Genomic DNA, 17,684 nt, shown 5'->3' on the forward strand with positions numbered 1-17,684 from the left:
TGAAATAGCCAATGAATGCTGATATTTGTGTTTTAAAAAGACACCCATTATATCCTGTTCCTTTTTCTTAAAGTTGAAGACAGAAGAGCTGTCTGGGGACACCAGGTCATCTCAAAAGACCTAGTCATACTAATTTCAAAGTTGTGTCAAGTTACTCAGAAATCTGCCAAACATGTACATACATACGTACGTACATCCAAACATAGAAGTCTGAAAAGTTGTTGAAAATATCTACAGACAATAGCCATTTATCAAAGTTAATTCCCATTTGTGATTTGCCACATTTGAGTCAAATTAAGTTTCCACAGTGATATCCAGAAAAAGGTGCCAATAACAGTGACTCCGGCAGCTTTACCTTTTTCTTTTTTTTCCCCTCTCATATTTTGTTTTTTTATATTCATCATTATCTCCCACTATGTGCTCAAATGCCATGAACCACAGATCACTGTTCAGCTTTTTTTCCAACACGTTTTTTTTTTGGCTGCAGACTCCTTCTACATTTTCTTTTTGCTTTCATTGGATTTTGTTTTGAGCAAAGGGAGTTTTCATTACTTGTGAATTCTCCAATTCATGAGCACATGACAGTAAATAAAAATCTTTTATAAACTTCAAGGGTGCCAATACTGCAAGGTGGGGCTGTATATTATATTATGAACATACAACATAAAACATAGGTGTTAATCTTGTTAAGATATTCATATTACATAAGAAAAATAAACTTACCAACCCTTAGCAGAGAAACAGTTAACCGTTATGCCCATTTAAATCACAGCTCTTCTCAGGGGAATCAAAATCTAAATTAGCACTCATAAGAGGTCCATGCTCTTCTGTCTTCAATCACTTCATCACCATTAACAAAAAAATGCTGTAAATCTCTTGGCGAACCACAACTGATACTCAAATACAAGACAATTGTCTCACTAACAGTGGAGACAAAGCTATATAATTTGTTTCAATGTCCTGTTATCCACAGGCATTATGTGCTTTCCACTTGCTTCTGAAGATGGGGAAAAACAGATCAATGAGGCCTGCTGGATTCCGAGGTCCTTCGTTTTCTTGGAGGCACAACATGACCATCCACGCAAGCGGTCTGTCGCTTGGAGTGCCCACCGTTTAAAATGTCTTGTATGTGCTGAACAATCAAGTTTATTGCCACTGCAAAATGAAAGACAGCATAAACAAAGGTTAACCACCAGGCTGCTCCCTTATTTAAGTCACATGGCTGGTTATAAATACGCATCATTCCGAGTATTCATTTATGACTAGAAAAACTGCACTTTTTTTATACATGAAAAGGGGGATCTTCGCCATGGTCCGCCATTTTGAATTTCCAGAAAGACATTTTTAGCTGCAAAACGTACTGTGTCATACTAGTAAATATTAGTTTATCATTAAGTAAATATTCATAAAAAGATCAAATTTGGCAGTAGGCAGCACTATTTCAATGAGCAGCATAGTTACAAAACCTACTGTGGCCACAACCCTACATAGAGCACCTTTAACAGACCCACCGCCTCCCCAACTCAGCTATCACCCCAGAGAACTTCAAAAACGAGTCGTAAAAATTAGAAAAATAAATATTCACGAAAAAATCCAATTTGGCAGTAGGCAGCACAGTTGCAAAGAGCAGCATAGTTGTATTCCCAACTCTTGACACAATCCTACATACCATACCTTTAAACCATGGGTGGGGAACCTAGGCCCCACAGGCCGTTTACAGAAAACCTGGTTTGTGGTTATAGTCTGGTCCTTTGGAGGACTTAAAACAATTTTAAGTGGCCCCTAAAAAAAAAAAATCCTGACCCCTGCTTTAAACAATACGGTCATTTAGAGGGATGAAATTCATGCTTACCCAGATTGTCTGCACCACGAGGGATGATAACATCTGCATATTTCTTGGTCTAAAATCAATCAATAAGAAAAGACAAGTGGTCAAAAAGTGAAACAAATATTTTTTAAACGCAAAAACAAGACCACCCAGTAACTAAGACAAGACACTGGCAGCCGACGGAAATGTTGAAATGGACAACACATCGGCAAACTTACGGGCAGGCAGAATTCTTCAAAAGCTGGCTTCACAAACGTTATATACTGAGTCAACACCTGCTCCAAGTCTCTGCAACGCTCCTCGATGTCCCTTAAAACTGACACCAACATAGAGAGAGCATGTCATTAACATACAGCATTGGAATCACCAGATTCATTACTGTAAATGTGAGTGAGGCCGCCTCACCTCTTCTTGACAGGCGGGTGTCTGCATCTGTGTCCACAAAGAGTTTCATCTGAAAGTTGTCTCTAATCTCCTGAGAGTAGAAGATAAGTATACCCTCGAAGAGCACCACATCAGCTGGATAAAGGGTAACATACTCATCCTTCCTGAAATCATCAGTATAATACACATATTAGTTGAAATGACAATCCAGAGGTGCTAAAAGATTTCAACTCAAGAGAGTTAGAAGTTTTTGTAAGACCTGGAATGGGTAATGAAGTCATATACTGGAATCTGAACAGTCTTTCCCTGAATGATGTCATGTAGTGTCTTCTTGATCAGCTCATTATCAAAAGCATCTGTGCATGCAATTGAAGACAATACAAACATTCAAGTGTGTGAGGCAGAAGATCTCAAGGCAACAAAATGGCAAACTCAATTACTTCAGTTACTAGTTAAGATCTACTGCAATTATGGGTTAAGTCACTACCCATAGGATGCATATTACCAGGGTGGTCAAAGTTGAATTGGCCTTTAAGCGCTTTGGCTTTTTGTTCTGGGGTGAGTTCCTTATAGAAGCTGTCCTGGCTGAGGATAGCCACCTGCCGCTGGTGATGGTCAATCTTATTCTGCCCCAGCAGCTCCATAATCTTCTCACAAACTGAAGACTGCCAAAATGAATGTGAAAAGTAAATTCAATTTCCAGTAAAAAAATAAAAATAAAATAAAAAAAATCTACTTACAAATCAAGAAGAAATCAGAAATAATGTCAAGGAACAAAGGTAGCAAGTCGTGCGTAAAATAGATTGTGCGTAAAATAGGTTTTACGCACGAGTTGCCAGCTTTGTTCCTTGCCATTATTACTATTTCTTTGCTAATATGATCCAACACCCCAATCCATGTATGGAATTCCTGGGAACGCGTCCAAGCTCATATAATAAATGGGACTGAACCGTGCAATTTTGACAGTAAGCCTAAAATACTTTGACTCAATTATGGAATATGGGAAGATGTGAAAGCTGTCAAACTGTCAGCTTTGATTTCATTTTCAACAAACACATCACCACCATTTCTACTTCAATCTGATAGCCGTTCGTTCTTCATAAATACTTCATAAATGGTTAATATTTTTCTAGACTTCACAATACATTGACACACTTCCTTCCGTCCATTTCCTTCAGAAGTTAAAAATCTATGGAGTTTTGTGACCAATCGCGTCATTGGGTAAACAACGTGTCAGGCGACTTCCTTCTGAAAGGTGGGTTTTCCCGTAAGATTAGTTAGCTGGATAACATTAGCCCACATACAATCACATGGACTTGTCACAAAGCCAAAAATTGGGATATTCTATTCGCTCTATTCTATTCGAAGTACACGTAGCTCTAGATCTGCTTTTACATCGTGGGTGGATTCACCAAGTAATATTTGCGCCACGTAGCTCCTGACCATAGTTGGGTCTGTATGCCAATTTAGCTAGAGGGCTAACCGACACAGCTTAGGTTACATTACACGAAGAACCAACAAAGACGTGCATAACAACTACCAATAGTAACAAGTTCAACGACTGAGCAACACACACATACTGTTTATGTCGAGGGAATAGTTAACACCCATTGAGAATATCTTGCTAATTGAATTGTGTAGCGGGGGTCTACTACGGGAATGTCGAAGTCCGTCGCCTTCCCCGCTCAACACATGAACACACAGTAGGCTAGAGCTATCTTATTATGTTGTAAATATACATTCTCACCTTTCCACTAGCTGTGCCTCCAGACACGCCAATTAGAAAAGGAGGATTACTTGGTCGATCATTTTCAGTGCACCTGAGTCGTGTCTCACTGTCACCAGCCATGCTTGCAAATGAGCGCAACATGTGTTTAGTTCCGACGTACTACACGTTTCCCAGCATCCCTCTCCTTTTACGGTCCCCACCTGACATTTCTAATTTAGTCAAAACACACGTCCCAATTAATCAGTTTTATATGCCACCACTCACAGTTACCACAAGCAGTTATACCTATCTCTCTTGAGGTGGCCCATATAGCTTTATTTTTAACAATCAAGAAGACATTTTTGCACAGCGCGTCTGCTACGTCACCTAAATTCAACCTATCATCGCTGGTTATGTTGTTGTGGATGTCCCGCCTACAAACTAGTTTCTTTCTTCCTTCACAAAATTTCGAGCAGGATCTGCATATCCAAAACAACACAGAGTGAGAACAGAATGTAAATCAAAGTGTTATTGTGCGCAAGGGAGAACATTGTAGTATCTATTTACAGGTAATGATTTGTTATTCCTTCCATGTTTAAGTCGTTCGCTGTCGCTGCCTTAACACTGTGGTTTTATGGAGAATTAAGCGAGTGAAACCTCGCGGTCCGTTATATTATTAAAAATAACACAATTTTCTTTGAAGTCGTGCAGCTCAAGTAAAGATGCAAGTGGTGGGGAAGTTTTTCCTGCGGCGCATCGGTGTGCCAAATTTGCTTCATGGAATCTCAAGAAGTGCGTCGTCGGGTTCCATGGCCATCGATGACCCTCTCAACTATTGGAATGGGGGTCGAGTTAAACTAAATGATTCAGCAAAAACAGAAGCTGTTTATGAACCAGCCACAGGTAGATATGGATCACATTAATGTGCATGTGCTGTCTTAGGTCATCTATGCCTGTGATATAATATCATGTAGTAGGCTGTGCACTGTGCTGTAATACATTTTGTAATGTAATGCAATTTAATTATTATTGTTTCCTAAAGGGCGAATATTGTGCCAATTGCAGGAGTGTGGAGAAGAGGAGGTAAATCAGGCAGTGTCAAATGGCCTCACAGCATTTGGGATTTGGAGTAAAATGTCAGGAATGGAAAGAGCCAAAGTGATGCTGGAAGCAGCTCGCATTATTGAGGTACTAATCTTGCTATGAGTATGGTGAATATAGTAGGACTACAACCAAATTGGTAAATTACACTTTTTTAATTGTTAAGGACTGTGACCTTTTTTGATCCTAGAGTCGAAGAGAGGAGATTGCAGAGGTAGAAGTGGTGAACAACGGAAAGTCAATCACAGAGGCCCGTCTGGATGTGGACTCTGCCCGGCTGTGTATTGAGTACTATGCAAGCCTTGCCAGCAGTCTAGCAGGTTAGTAGACCTGCACAGTTAACACACAGACTTTGTGACATAGTTGTTTTTATAGGTTTTTGGCACATAGAGCAAACCTGCTGGGATTGCAACAGATCGCAAGTCATTTCTCCAACTCCTTTTCCTTTTTCATCTGTTGTAGACCAAAAAAAGTTAATCACTGTACTTGTCAGGAAGTAAAATGAACAGTGTTGTCATTGAACCCAATGTTAAGCTAAATGCAAACTTTGGTGTCTGTAATTTTAGGACAGCATGTTCAGTTACCAGGTGGCTCGTTTGCATACACCCGGCGTGAGCCTCTTGGTGTGTGTGTTGGAATTGGTGCTTGGAACTACCCTTTCCAAATAGCTGCCTGGAAATCAGCCCCAGCCCTCGCCTGTGGTATGAAACGTTCTTCAACTTCCTTTTAAAGGACATTTAATCATTTGCCATAACGGCTTGAAGGAAGAGTGCCAGCAGGACATAAAAACTGTAAAAAGGTTTTGCACATGGATACTGTTCACGAGGCATGTTGTCATATAGTACATGTTATATTTTTAAAAGTCCTCAAAGGACAGCCATATTGACTTTAGTGACATACCTAGATAATGCTGATGTAACAATAATTCTGACCTCTCCTGGCTTTTTTGACCTCTTGTGTCTTTTGTATCACAAGGAAACTCCATGGTTTTCAAGCCATCGCCAGTGACCCCTGTAACAGCAGTTCTTCTAGCGGAGATATATGCCCAAGCTGGCGCCCCCAGTGGGCTATATAATGTAGTTCAGGGTGGGCAGGAGACTGGCATGCTGCTTTGCCACCACCCCTCTGTGGCCAAGGTGTCCTTCACCGGGAGTGTCCCTACTGGCAAAAAGGTAAAGCGATGGGGTCGTTTTTGATGGAGCAGTGCTGCTTTTGTTACGCAACGTGCATGCACATTTTGCCATTTCAATATGGGCGCTGCATAGCAAAATCAGCACTGCTCTATCAAAAATGAGCCCATTGCCTGTTGTTCTTCTTGATTATAAAAAAGTCTTTCTGTTGTCACTTTGTCTCGTTCCACAGATACCATCTGGGAGACATCAGAAAAGTGCAACAACTTTCACATGTCTTTATCTTTCTTGTGGCAGATTATGGAGATGGCCGCCAGCGGGGTAAAGCCGGTGACGTTGGAGCTCGGAGGGAAATCTCCTCTGATCATCTTTGAGGACAGCGACTTGGAAAATGCTGTTAGAGGCGCATTGATGGCAAATTTCCTCTCTCAAGGCCAGGTGCAAAAAAAATTAAACGTGACATGTGGACATGTGGAATTGGTAGCCTCTATTGTATGCTTTGTTGTGGCTGTGACGAGCATAAGGATGTCCTTACAGATACGTTACAGCTATACATTTGGCATTTTGAGATTGTCTACACAGCAAGTTGTTGACACAAAATAATCACATGTACGTTGGCTGCACAAAGCATCTGAATAAAAATGATTGTATTATGTGGGTATAGGATAGAAAGGAATTATAACTTTTATAGAAGAAGGGGTGTAGTGTAGATAAAAAAATACAGCCACAGTGTGATTCTTCCTCCACTAGATGGCCTTGTGCCACCCCTCTAACAAAATGTAGCTTTGCTTCTTTCCCTCCCTCACAATCTCTAGGTCTGCAGCAATGGAACTCGGGTCTTTGTTCAGAGGAAGGTTCTGTCCCAGTTCCTAGATGCGGTGGTGCAGAGGACTAAGGCCATCCAGATAGGAGACCCCCTGCTGGAGGAGACCCGTATGGGGGCGGTGGTGAGCAGGCCACAGCTGGACAAAGTGCTGGGCTACATCAGCCAGGCAAAGGAAGAGGTACGGAGGGGTTTCACTTGGAGTGTACTCAGGGCATGCTTGCAGAGAGCAGACACTGGAAGACCCTCTCCTTCCTAAATGTTTGAGATGCTCTGCACACTTGTTAGGTGCCCCCACACCTGTATAAGGCCATTGAGGCAACATACTGTTTTTACCAGGACACTGTGGAGTGGGAATTGAGGGCATGCGAATAACATGAAACTGGCATGTATTTAAAAACACCAGTACTCATGTTTTGTATTTAAATATTTCAATAAATTGAATAAGGACCAGGTAACTAATATTTTTTTGTGTATGTGTGTTTTCAGGGAGCCAGGATACTTTGTGGTGGAGAACCAATCACTCCTGTTGACCCAAAGCTCAGGAATGGTTACTACATGTCTCCTTGTGTACTGGGTCAGTTATTACCTCCGCTAAGGAGGTTATGTTTTCGGTCGCGTTTGTTTGTCTGTCTGTTTGTTTGTCAGCAGGATAACTCAAAAACTAATGAACGGATTTGCACGAGTTGTTGGAAATGACCAAAGGAACAAGTGATTCAATTTTGGTGGTGATCCGGATCACTAACCGGAACCAGGATTTTTAAAAAAGATTCTTGACCATTATGACGCCCCTAGTGACCTCAAATTGAATTGGGGGACAGGGCGAATTTTGACATTCCAGTTTCTAACTCCACAAAAAGAAGGCAGAAAGACTTCAAATTAAAATAGGGTGTAATATAGTCAAATGTTCTATCAAACGGCTTCCTTGGCGGAGGTCTGCGCTCTCTGAGGGCATTTCTAGTTTACTTGTATCTGGGCCAGTGTAAGGTTGTCGTTCAAAAATGTTAGATCATTTCAATTGTATCTGTTGTTATTATTATTGCTATTATTATTATTATTTCAAGATGGTAGTCAGTCATGTGGATTTAGTCTGCATCGTATATGTCTGTAGAGTATTTAAGTGGTATTTGCAGAACGCAGCTCTGAAGACCAATTATGGTTGATTTGCAGACAACTGCACAGACGACATGACGTGTGTGCGGGAGGAGATTTTTGGGCCAGTGATGTCAGTGTTGCCATTTGATACAGAAGAGGAGGTTCTTCAAAGAGCTAATGATACTACCATGGGCTTAGCAGCAGGGGTCTTCACAAGGTAAGAAAATGTTATAAAATGTTAGAATATGATATTAAATAAGAATACAGTGTGTTGTTTACAGCTAGCACTAAAGCTGCTACTATCAACTGCACACTTCTGGACAGCTCTCTGCTTCATGCTACTCTGCGGAAGTAGTTATAAGAACGTCCTTCTTGACATCTATATCATAATTGGACTCCAGTGAAGAACATCGCCCCAAGGAGATTTGTAGGCTATTCATTATATGCTTTCCTTGTTATTTGTTTGGACGCATCGCAGAGACGTAAGACGAGCACACCGGGTGGTGGAAAGTCTACAAGCTGGTACCTGCTTCATTAACAACTACAACATCACTCCTGTGGAGGTGCCGTTTGGGGGCTATAAAGCATCAGGTATTCACAGTTTGGCAATTAATTATTCAACGACTGCCTTTTTATTTCGCGAAATGGTATAAATGTAATTCTCTCTCTCCCTGTTATCTTCACACAGGTATTGGTAGAGAGAATGGCCAGGTTACCATTGAATTCTACTCTCAGCTGAAGACGGTTGTCGTGGAGATGGGAGATGTGGATAGTCTTTTCTAAACACAGAACTTGTCAAGACACCTCAAGCACCTGTTGCTTGAGTCCAGTCCAGTCCAGTCCAGTTAGCATTTGCGGTACAATTTCATTAATTCGACTGAATACAATGTGACACTATTGGACCAGAGACATTGGCCATAAAAGTTTGAGTCTTACTGTCAGTATGTGATTGTAACAACTTTTTAAGGCAATTATTACCTTACTAATATCTTCTACTTCATTAAAATACAATTATTGCTTTATTATCTGCACTAGTTTCAACTGAATGTGTGCAGTGTATTCGGGTCTGCATACTCGCTCTTTTCAATATGGAAAATGTACTTGAGCAGCTGTCTCAACCTTAACAATCTGCATTAAATCGTCAATTTTGTTCAACCCGATATGTCAATTATGGACATGGAATAATGATCATTGCTGTTAAATGTGGTTAAGGCTTTTTCATGAAAAAATCAACTAAAGTCTCTGTGTATAAATCAGTTTAATATACTTTGTAAATAAGTAAATAATTAAAGTGAACATTTGCAAAACCACAAATACACAATCATGTTTATGTTTCATTCAGTTATGTTTCTTAACAGTTTACAAACGGCATTCCCATATAGGTGGGACATTTGGTATTTTATGGGGGGGAGGGATGCTATCATTTTCAAAACATGTAATCCATTTATTAGGTGGAGCATTGTGCAAAGATGACATATCGGTGGCTTAAACCGAGCTAAATTATTGTTTTGAGAGGGCCAATAAAATGTTGGTTAAGTTAGATGGGACCGAAGACGAGGTGAACGAGGGCAATTAAAAGCATTAACTGGTGACATGATTGTATGTAATGGGCAGTCATGGGTAAGCGGTTAGGGCGTCAGACTTGTAGTCCAAAGGTTGCCGGTTCGACTCTCGACTCGCCAGGTTGGTGGGGGGAGTAATGAACCAGTGCTCTCCCCCATCCTCCTCCATGACTGAGGTACACTGAGCATGGTATGCCATTGAGGGCTGCCCCCTTGCATGGGTAAGGCATAAATGCAATTTCGTTGCAGTTTGCAGTGTTCACTTGTGTGCTGTGACAATGGGAGTTGGAGTTGGGCTTTCACACTTTTTTTCATGTAAAAAGCACTGTTCTTTCCTACACATGATTTCAGTATGTCAGCCTCTTCATCGTTTTTCTCCTCTGTGCTCTTTCCCTTGCTTGGTTAAAACAACTGATATGTTGTCTTTGCACAATGATTATGTATTGCAAATAACAGCATTTTGTTTTTATTCACAAAATACCAAGCCTCCCAACTTTTTTGGAATGCGGTTGGTAGAACAGAGTGTCAACTTGTACAATTTTGAGTAGTACTTCTGTTTTTGTACTGCGCCCACTTGCAACTTGGCTTAATCCAAACTCGGCTTACAGAACTAACTCTATGATTACAAAGGAGGATGGTAGAAGGTAATTGGTGTGTGTGTGTGTGTGTGTGTGTCTATATATATATATATATATATATATATATATATATATATACGCACATGTCCTCATTCTGAGGTTAATTTCTTTCTCCCTTCCCCTTTTCTTTTGAAACAGTTCATTTCCTTCAGCTATTCACTTACAAGGTTTTTTGGGCTGGTTTTGGGTAAGGATGGTTTGGGTGGATGGGTAGATAGGGTGGGGAAACATGGGAAAGTGGAAGTTAGAATAAAGAACTGACTATTTACCCTTTCTTGTATCTTCGATAAATGATCCTTTGTTTGTCTTTTCTTTTGGCCTCGGTTTATGTGTACCCAAACAATCAAAAAACTTTGCCATACGTACACAAGGCTCCCCGTCTCTGATTTTTTATTTTTTTTTAAATTGCAAAATCTGAGTGCATTTTATTTTGCACCAGACACACATGCACAAAGCCACAGATGGAGAAAGAGAGCCGTCATGACATGTCACACACACACACACAATAGACTGCACACTGTATAGCCCACAAATATCCAAACTTCCTCTCAAACTCAAATCACTTCTCACTCATTCACTCTTGTTGTGTGACAGACCTGAATGACTAAACAACCTTTTAGAAACCACTTGTTGTTTTCAAATCCTGTTTTGTGTATATAAAAGCAGTTTTCCCCTTCTCACCATTGTAAGCCCATAACACTTAAACTGTAGTTAATCATACAAGTTGTAAATCACAAGTGACCAGAGTACCACTGGGACTGCTTGGGTTGTCTGCCTTGGCATGGAGAATGTCTCTCTTTGTGTAGGTGTCTTGTGGTTGGCTAAGTGTAGTCCTAAGTAACAAGGAATCCAATAAACTTTGGATAAAGAGGCAAAGACAGTCCAATATATAGACTACACTTACAAAACTTTAATAGAAAAGATACATGAATGACGGCCTACTCTGAATATGGTCAAAAAATATACAGCAAGATAATTACTTCAAAAACACTTGAGCATCAGAGCTTACAACAACATGAAAGAATTGTCCAAAATAAGAACCATTAAATACGTTGTTCTTTTCGGCATGAACCATTAATCTACACCATATCTGAAATAAACTGACAGTACAAAACATCCTTCACAAACGTCTAAACTAAAGCACAGAGTCTGGTCTTCTTAGGTCTGTTTGGAGAAGAAGTCTTTGCTCTTTTGGACATCGGGTTTGATGGTGTCTTTTCCTGGTTTCCAACCTGCTGGACAAACTGAGAGAAATCCCAAGAGTCAAACCAAAGCACGTTCACATGGCATCCAATCCTTTTAAAACTTTAAATGACTACTAGTATACAGTGATGCAGCTTTTATGCCACATAAAACATATAAAAAAACATATGTATCATATTTCATGCCTAACTACAGTGAAGAAATGAATCATCCCATCTAACTCCAAGTAAAGGTGCGGGGGTGCAAAGGTCCTTAGTGCCCTGGACATGTTCTAACAACTCCAAATATATGGGCACGCACCCTACGCATTTCATGTTTTTCCTTTTTGTCTATGTGTTTGTCTGTGTCTGTAACTATATGTATGCTGCCATTTTGACCAGGACTGCGTGGCAGAAGAGACTGTAGTCTCAATGGGACAATCCTGGCTAAATAAAGTATAAATGAAAATGAAATGAAAAATGTACCAGTAGCCCAGTGTCCCAGCACTGTGACTTGTAGCCTATGTGCACCAATGTGTACCCTCATTAGCACACTCCATGTTCAGTCTACTGCCATGTTATAAAACCAGCATAACCCAAGCTTGAGATCAAGTGTATTTAAACAGACACGTAAACCTTTTCTTCGCTTTTCAAACAATGATACTGTTCTGAAATATATCACACAGCCAGACAGTAGGATGTACCTTCTCCGTGTTTGTCGGTGAACTGAAATGCCTGAACCAGCCGCAAGGTTTCGTCGATTGAGCGGCCCACTGGGAGGTCGTTGATTGTGATTTGCCGCAAGATTCCCTTATCGTCAATGATAAAGAGACCTCTGGAGGGAGAGAAATAAACAGAGCATGTGTGAAATCCAGCCATGCTGGTGTCTTTAAAAGGAGACCAGTGAAAGTTGTACATCAGTGTTTTTCAACGGGGGCTCTACAGCCCCTTAAAGGGGCGTTGGGGAGACCTAGGGGAGCGTTGAGAAGGAAACATCTGACAGGTATGGTGCTTAGTTGCCATTGGGGGGTATTAGCCTATTTAATTTTTTTAATACTAATGGGGGCGTTGGCAGGCTTATGATGAGGTCAAGGGGACGTTGGGAGGCTTATGATGAAGTCAAGGGGGCTTTTGTTCTAAAAAGGATGAGAACCACTGTGTGCATTAAAAAAATTCTCCTCACCTGTAGGCGATGCCCTCATCCTCTTTCAGAACGCCATAATCTGTTGCGATGGAGCGCAAAGTGTCAGCTACCAACGGAATCTTCATGTGACCAAGACCGCCTTGTTTCCGAGGTGTGTTAATCCTACCAAGTCAGAACAACACAGGAAACTGCATTTTAGGAAAGCCCGGCATTTGGTGTGCAGGGTTTCCCACAGCACTTTATTGCTAAGGCGGCCGCCTTGGCAAGAAACACCTCCCACCATGACTATCTCCCCTGAAAATATATATTATGTATCATATTTCTTTCTTAACTTTTTAACTTTATTTGATAGGACAGTGTAAGAGGTGGACAGGAAGCGAATTGGGAGAGAGACAGGGAGGGGTCGGCAAACGACCAAGGCCGGGAACCGAACCCGGGTCAGCCGCATGGCAGGCGAGTGCCCTACCGGTTGGCCACGGCAGGGCCTATGTATCATATTTTATGTTGTGAATGTAATTTTAAAAAAATATGTGCTTTTAACGCCCCACCACCTTGACTAACAACAATTCTGGGGGAAACACTGGTATAGTAGTATGTATTTGGAATGAGTTGTGTTTGGAACTCACCAGGCAAGGTGGCAGAAATGGGAGTCTACAGAGGCCCCAATGACCTCACAGTCAATCTTCCTGAACTCCTCTGCCGCATCACTGAAAGCAATAATCTCCGTGGGACACACAAAGGTGAAATCCAGTGGATAGAAGAAGAAAACCACATATTTACCTACACAGGATGATTAGAAAAATAGAATGTGATTAAACATATCAGAATAACTTAAACATGAACTGCAAACACACATGCCGTGCACCCTCTCTCTCTCTCTCTCTCTCTCTCTCTCTCTCTCTCTCTCTCTCTCTCTCTCTCTCTCACACACACACACATACACACACACACACACACACACACACAGTGAAATATCTGCCTCCTGACTGGCTACAGCAGTGTAATGACCATCTTCAATCTTCCTCTTACCTCTGTAATCAGACAACTTCAGATCCTTAAATTGGCCATCTGGCATCACAGCCTTAGCTGTGAACTCAGGAGCCAGCTTTCCAATCTGAGCTTTTCCTGCAGCCATCTTCAAAGCACAAACGAACAAAAGATAAGACATGGCCCCACAATTAGCCCAATAAAATAAGTAAGCCATATAACATGACAGCAAAGTTTCCTTAAGTAAATCACTGTGTTAAGCGATACACAATTCAGCCTGTTTTTTAAAAGAAACGAATCACTGTTGATTCTGACATCTTGGTAACAAAAAGCTATTCTGTAGCACCGGCAAAGAGTTATATTTACCCACATTTACATTTACCCGCCCACAGTGCATTTTTGACGATTATAACACCGAGGTTGGTAAACGGAGTTCAATGAAATCGTGAAAGTCTCTTCTGCATCCCTCTCTATTGCTCCGATTGCTTCGAAAGTGTGCGCAATTACAAGTCTTGGTCTGATCAACCTGAATCATTCTCATTCATGACACGACATGAATCATGACATTGAGTAGGCTAGTGGTCAATATATTATGTCAACACAAGATGTACAAAAAATACCATTGCATTTCATTCAACAAATGGTAAAAAGATGGAAACTTGTAAAATTCTTGTAGGCCTACACATAGTCACAGCGTGACAATAGTCACAACTTGAAATAAAAAAAGTATATTGACTTTAATTACTTCGTTGATAATCAGTGTAGAAATGAGTAGCCTAAGTAAAAGAATGAGGTTACCTTCTCTCAGTTCTCTGTTGCGCTGGCGTTCTCGTTCTCAAGTGAAGTCCAGATGAGGGCTTGCTTGAATTTATACAATGATCCTCAAATCTCGCGAGGATATTCTTCCGGCTTCTTCACCACGGCCCACTTTTCAACAATTCCTCAATGACAGCATGACTTTGCACATTGCTTTCCCTCCCAGACAACTCAACTAAAAGGAAGCTCGTTATTGAATTCCAGTAACAGGCATGGTGACTACCTATGAAGTATGTAGAGAGCAATTAGTTGTGCAGTGATCATTGATGGACACACCTGTCACTGAAACATTTTTTAAAACACCTGTTCACCTGTTCAAAAATGAATGTTTAAACCTGTCATCAAATTGTTACAACACATTTGTAAGCCAAAGACATTTAACGTTGCATGATGATACCCGGTGCATACCTTCTATCTAGTTCCAGGAAACACCCATGTAATGTAAACATAGGCTAGAACAATGTTGACCCATAAATGAAAGCCTACATTCCTTGACTAAAGGGGTCATGGGGTTCTGTCATATGATCCAGCCCCATGTCAAAATGAATGATAGTCATTCTTCACCCCCAAAAACAAGCATATTGGTAGATAGATACTGTTCTTCCTCGTCATAATACTCATAATACAAGAATACTATTCCCACATTAGTCCTGCTGGAGTGCTGACAGAGATGACCAAACACATGTAATATATAGCTAGTTCCTGGTCAACAAGGAAGTCCGAATGCTATTTCATTGTTTGCATTTTGCAACAATGGACTTTTCCTGGTAACTTCACTCACTCACTCACTCACTCACTCACTCACACGCACACACACACACACACACACACACACACACACACACATAATTAAATTCACATGATATGGACAAAAAAAACCCACACTTTTATTCACACCATGCAATCCCACAGTAACCATGGCAAACGTGTTCTAAAACAGTCTCTAAAATGAAGGTTACTCGGGTTGTCATTTGCACCCTCTCCCCCAATCTCTTCCCCACATGAAGGATGCCTCTTCATCTGGTTTCCATGGTTGCAGCATAAAGGGCCAGATAAGAGGGACTAGCCACAATGGACACATCTAAACACAGCTGTGTCAGATCTAATAGAGCACCATGTCCTAGTGCTACACAGGATGTGCTGCTTTCTAAATGGTGGTGGTAGATATGCATATGAAAACCTTAGAGGGTCCAATTTTAATGCTGAGAATCGCTGCCAAGTCCTTTTGCATTTCAGTTCCATTCTGCACATTCAGTTTGTAGAGTATGGCGTGCTCTTATTCAGATTGTTGGTTGGCTTCTTGGGTTTGGGTGCTCTTTAGTCCAAGGTATAGTACTTCCAGGATCAAAAAATGAGAATGAATTCTCTGACTAAGGCACTCCAAATTAAAATTATTAATGTGACAGGTCCTACATGGACATATTAAAAACAAGGCCCACGCATAGTGACATGAGTGCCTTCTTCAGGGCAGTGAGGCACTGCACATTCTGCATATTTTAAGAACATTTTTTTTTCTTTCAAAAAGTGTAATATGGGTAGTTTGTTGGACAGCAGAATACTTTTGATTGAATTGTTGACATAAGTTTAACCCTTTCATTCAAAGATCTAAAAATATACAATATATGCACAGCCAGTTTCCAGGTGTTGGTGAAGTGCAGTCATCAGTAATCCAAGAGACGAAGAATCACCGCAGAATGGTGGACTTGATTTTGCTGCTTTTTTGTTAAGCAAACAACGTGTTTAGCTTGTGCTTCGTCAGGTTCACTTTGGTTCATCAGGGTCTCTTTTTCATTGTCAGAATAATTCACGCTGGAAAACAAAGCAAAGACAGTTCTAGCAGGAAGGAAGACACATTTTCAGGCTTAGATTTATACATAGGCTATTAACACAAAAGGATCCAGTGAATAATTAAAGAGACAACTCAACAAATAAAAAAAATCACTCATTTTGAAACGTGATAAACTTTTGTGATACAAAAACGTTGTAGGTTTGCCTTACAGCAGCTTTGTCAGTACATAATGACTCCCAAGGGGATTGCACAATGATTTTCGCCTCACAGCAGGTAGTGACAGTAGGAACAAACTCTAACAAGACCCCTCTCCATAGGGAGGGTATCAAGCTATACATGGGTTCTAATTTTTTGTTTTCTTCTGACTGCGCAAAACTATCTGCGCACAACACAACCTCTGATTGTTGGAAACTGCTGTCGGTCAAAAAATGTGCTCACGTGGTTGGCTGTCAGTGTCTTGCCCCACCTCACAACATCGTGTTTACAAACACGGTGAACCCATGTATACACATCCCCACCTGAACCCCCCAATCACACTTAATCAAAACAAATGAATCCAGAGTGGATGATGAGCTTGTAATCCCCATTGGACTCACTCGTGACATAGGCCTACATTTCCCAAGATGGCTGTTAATGCAAGCTCTTTTTTGTTATTATACATGTGGAGTCTTTAGATAAGAGAGTCCACAGCGTTGTACCAAAGGGAGTACATTCCAATTGGACCCTATTATGAAACATCTTTAACCTGGTAAACAATATATATTTTTGCCAGCAGGTTGATCTGTCACCACACCATATAAATCGTACCTGGGCGTTGAAATCTCTCCTTCAATCACAACCACTGACGTATAGCCTAAGTCAGTGATCACAGCGTTTGATCTGTGTATGTATTTGTTCACTTTGAGTCTGTGTCAGTAGGCCTATGTGTTTTCCCCAGTTTATTTACCAAGAGAACCATGATTCACGTTCCAACAGGGCAACTCCTTCACTACAGAGTAATTGGGGAGTGCTGGTGACAGCTTTTTGAATTTCAAGAAATAGACATGTTTAGCTGCAAAAATTACTGTACTTGGGCCATACTAGAAAATATTAGATTATTAGGCTAGTTACTAAACTTTCATGAAAAGATCAAATTTGCAATAGGCAGCCCAGTTTCAATGAGCTGCATAGTCGCAGTAGGCCTACCTTTTTTTGACCATTTCCTGCACAGTGCACCTTTAAAAGGCAGAAAACCAGCATTCCCTCCTTAAAGATAAAATAAAAATAGAAAATAATTTGATCACAGTTAAAAGAGATACATATTGTATGTATATGTTTGTCTTCATGTTGTCATATTTCACTAATGGCAATGGCAGGAAAATTTTCAGGGATACTGTATCACTGTGATTTCATATGCTTCATAAACCTTGTGTGTGTAATTTCATATTCTCAAAGGTAGCCTATATTTATGGCAAGTTGGTATGCGTCCTCCTGGTCCTGGCATAAGTAGGCCTAAGTG

General features: G+C 40.7%; 3 protein-coding genes across 4 annotated transcripts; 1 reads left to right on the top strand and 2 right to left on the bottom strand.

Annotated features, from left to right (window-relative positions):
* Positions 1-494: 494 nt before the first annotated feature.
* Positions 495-4,278, bottom strand: uck2b (uridine-cytidine kinase 2b). The gene is made up of 7 exons (XM_063219690.1): positions 3,960-4,278; positions 2,718-2,877; positions 2,472-2,568; positions 2,234-2,376; positions 2,047-2,144; positions 1,853-1,901; positions 495-1,155 (listed from the first exon to the last, which is right to left on the bottom strand). Exons 1-7 carry the CDS (start codon positions 4,080-4,082, stop codon positions 1,019-1,021), a joined length of 807 nt encoding a protein of 268 aa, XP_063075760.1. The 5' UTR covers positions 4,083-4,278; the 3' UTR covers positions 495-1,018.
* A 107-nt stretch (positions 4,279-4,385) lies between these two features.
* Positions 4,386-9,469, top strand: aldh9a1b (aldehyde dehydrogenase 9 family, member A1b). Of its 2 annotated transcripts, none has more exons than XM_063219688.1 (12): positions 4,386-4,489; positions 4,624-4,823; positions 4,963-5,108; positions 5,212-5,341; positions 5,588-5,722; positions 5,997-6,193; positions 6,449-6,589; positions 6,967-7,155; positions 7,464-7,551; positions 8,145-8,286; positions 8,548-8,660; positions 8,758-9,469. In XM_063219688.1, exons 2-12 carry the CDS (start codon positions 4,643-4,645, stop codon positions 8,850-8,852), a joined length of 1,557 nt encoding a protein of 518 aa, XP_063075758.1. In that variant the 5' UTR covers positions 4,386-4,489; positions 4,624-4,642; the 3' UTR covers positions 8,853-9,469. The 2 variants fall into 2 exon arrangements, with proteins under 2 accessions (XP_063075758.1, XP_063075759.1); XM_063219689.1 differs by having other exon boundaries at positions 4,389-4,489; positions 4,632-4,823.
* Positions 9,470-11,157: 1,688 nt separating this feature from the next.
* Positions 11,158-14,454, bottom strand: prdx1 (peroxiredoxin 1). The gene is made up of 6 exons (XM_063219691.1): positions 14,380-14,454; positions 13,624-13,729; positions 13,221-13,374; positions 12,634-12,756; positions 12,155-12,285; positions 11,158-11,513 (listed from the first exon to the last, which is right to left on the bottom strand). Exons 2-6 carry the CDS (start codon positions 13,727-13,729, stop codon positions 11,428-11,430), a joined length of 600 nt encoding a protein of 199 aa, XP_063075761.1. The 5' UTR covers positions 14,380-14,454; the 3' UTR covers positions 11,158-11,427.
* Positions 14,455-17,684: the final 3,230 nt, after the last annotated feature.

The sequence above is a fragment of the Engraulis encrasicolus genome, chromosome 16 (genome assembly GCF_034702125.1).
Source record: "Engraulis encrasicolus isolate BLACKSEA-1 chromosome 16, IST_EnEncr_1.0, whole genome shotgun sequence".
Lineage (NCBI taxonomy): Eukaryota > Metazoa > Chordata > Actinopteri > Clupeiformes > Engraulidae > Engraulis > Engraulis encrasicolus.

Bases quoted from the DNA above. Each gene is read 5' to 3' on its own strand.
- uck2b (XM_063219690.1), bottom strand. From the start codon at position 4,082: ATGTTGCGCTCATTTGCAAGCATGGCTGGTGACAGTGAGACACGACTC. The intron at 2,569-2,717 runs GTAATATGCATC...TTGCATGCACAG, and splicing joins ATTCAACTTTGACCACCCTG to ATGCTTTTGATAATGAGCTG. The intron at 2,377-2,471 runs GTCTTACAAAAA...TGATGATTTCAG, and splicing joins GACTTCATTACCCATTCCAG to GAAGGATGAGTATGTTACCC.
- aldh9a1b (XM_063219688.1), top strand. From the start codon at position 4,643: ATGCAAGTGGTGGGGAAGTTTTTCCTGCGGCGCATCGGTGTGCCAAAT. The intron at 4,824-4,962 runs GTAGATATGGAT...TGTTTCCTAAAG, and splicing joins TGTTTATGAACCAGCCACAG to GGCGAATATTGTGCCAATTG. The intron at 5,342-5,587 runs GTTAGTAGACCT...CTGTAATTTTAG, and splicing joins CCTTGCCAGCAGTCTAGCAG to GACAGCATGTTCAGTTACCA.
- prdx1 (XM_063219691.1), bottom strand. From the start codon at position 13,729: ATGGCTGCAGGAAAAGCTCAGATTGGAAAGCTGGCTCCTGAGTTCACA. The intron at 12,757-13,220 runs GTGAGTTCCAAA...CTGACTTGGTAG, and splicing joins CATTTCTGCCACCTTGCCTG to GATTAACACACCTCGGAAAC. The intron at 11,514-12,154 runs GTACATCCTACT...GATTTCTCTCAG, and splicing joins CACCGACAAACACGGAGAAG to TTTGTCCAGCAGGTTGGAAA.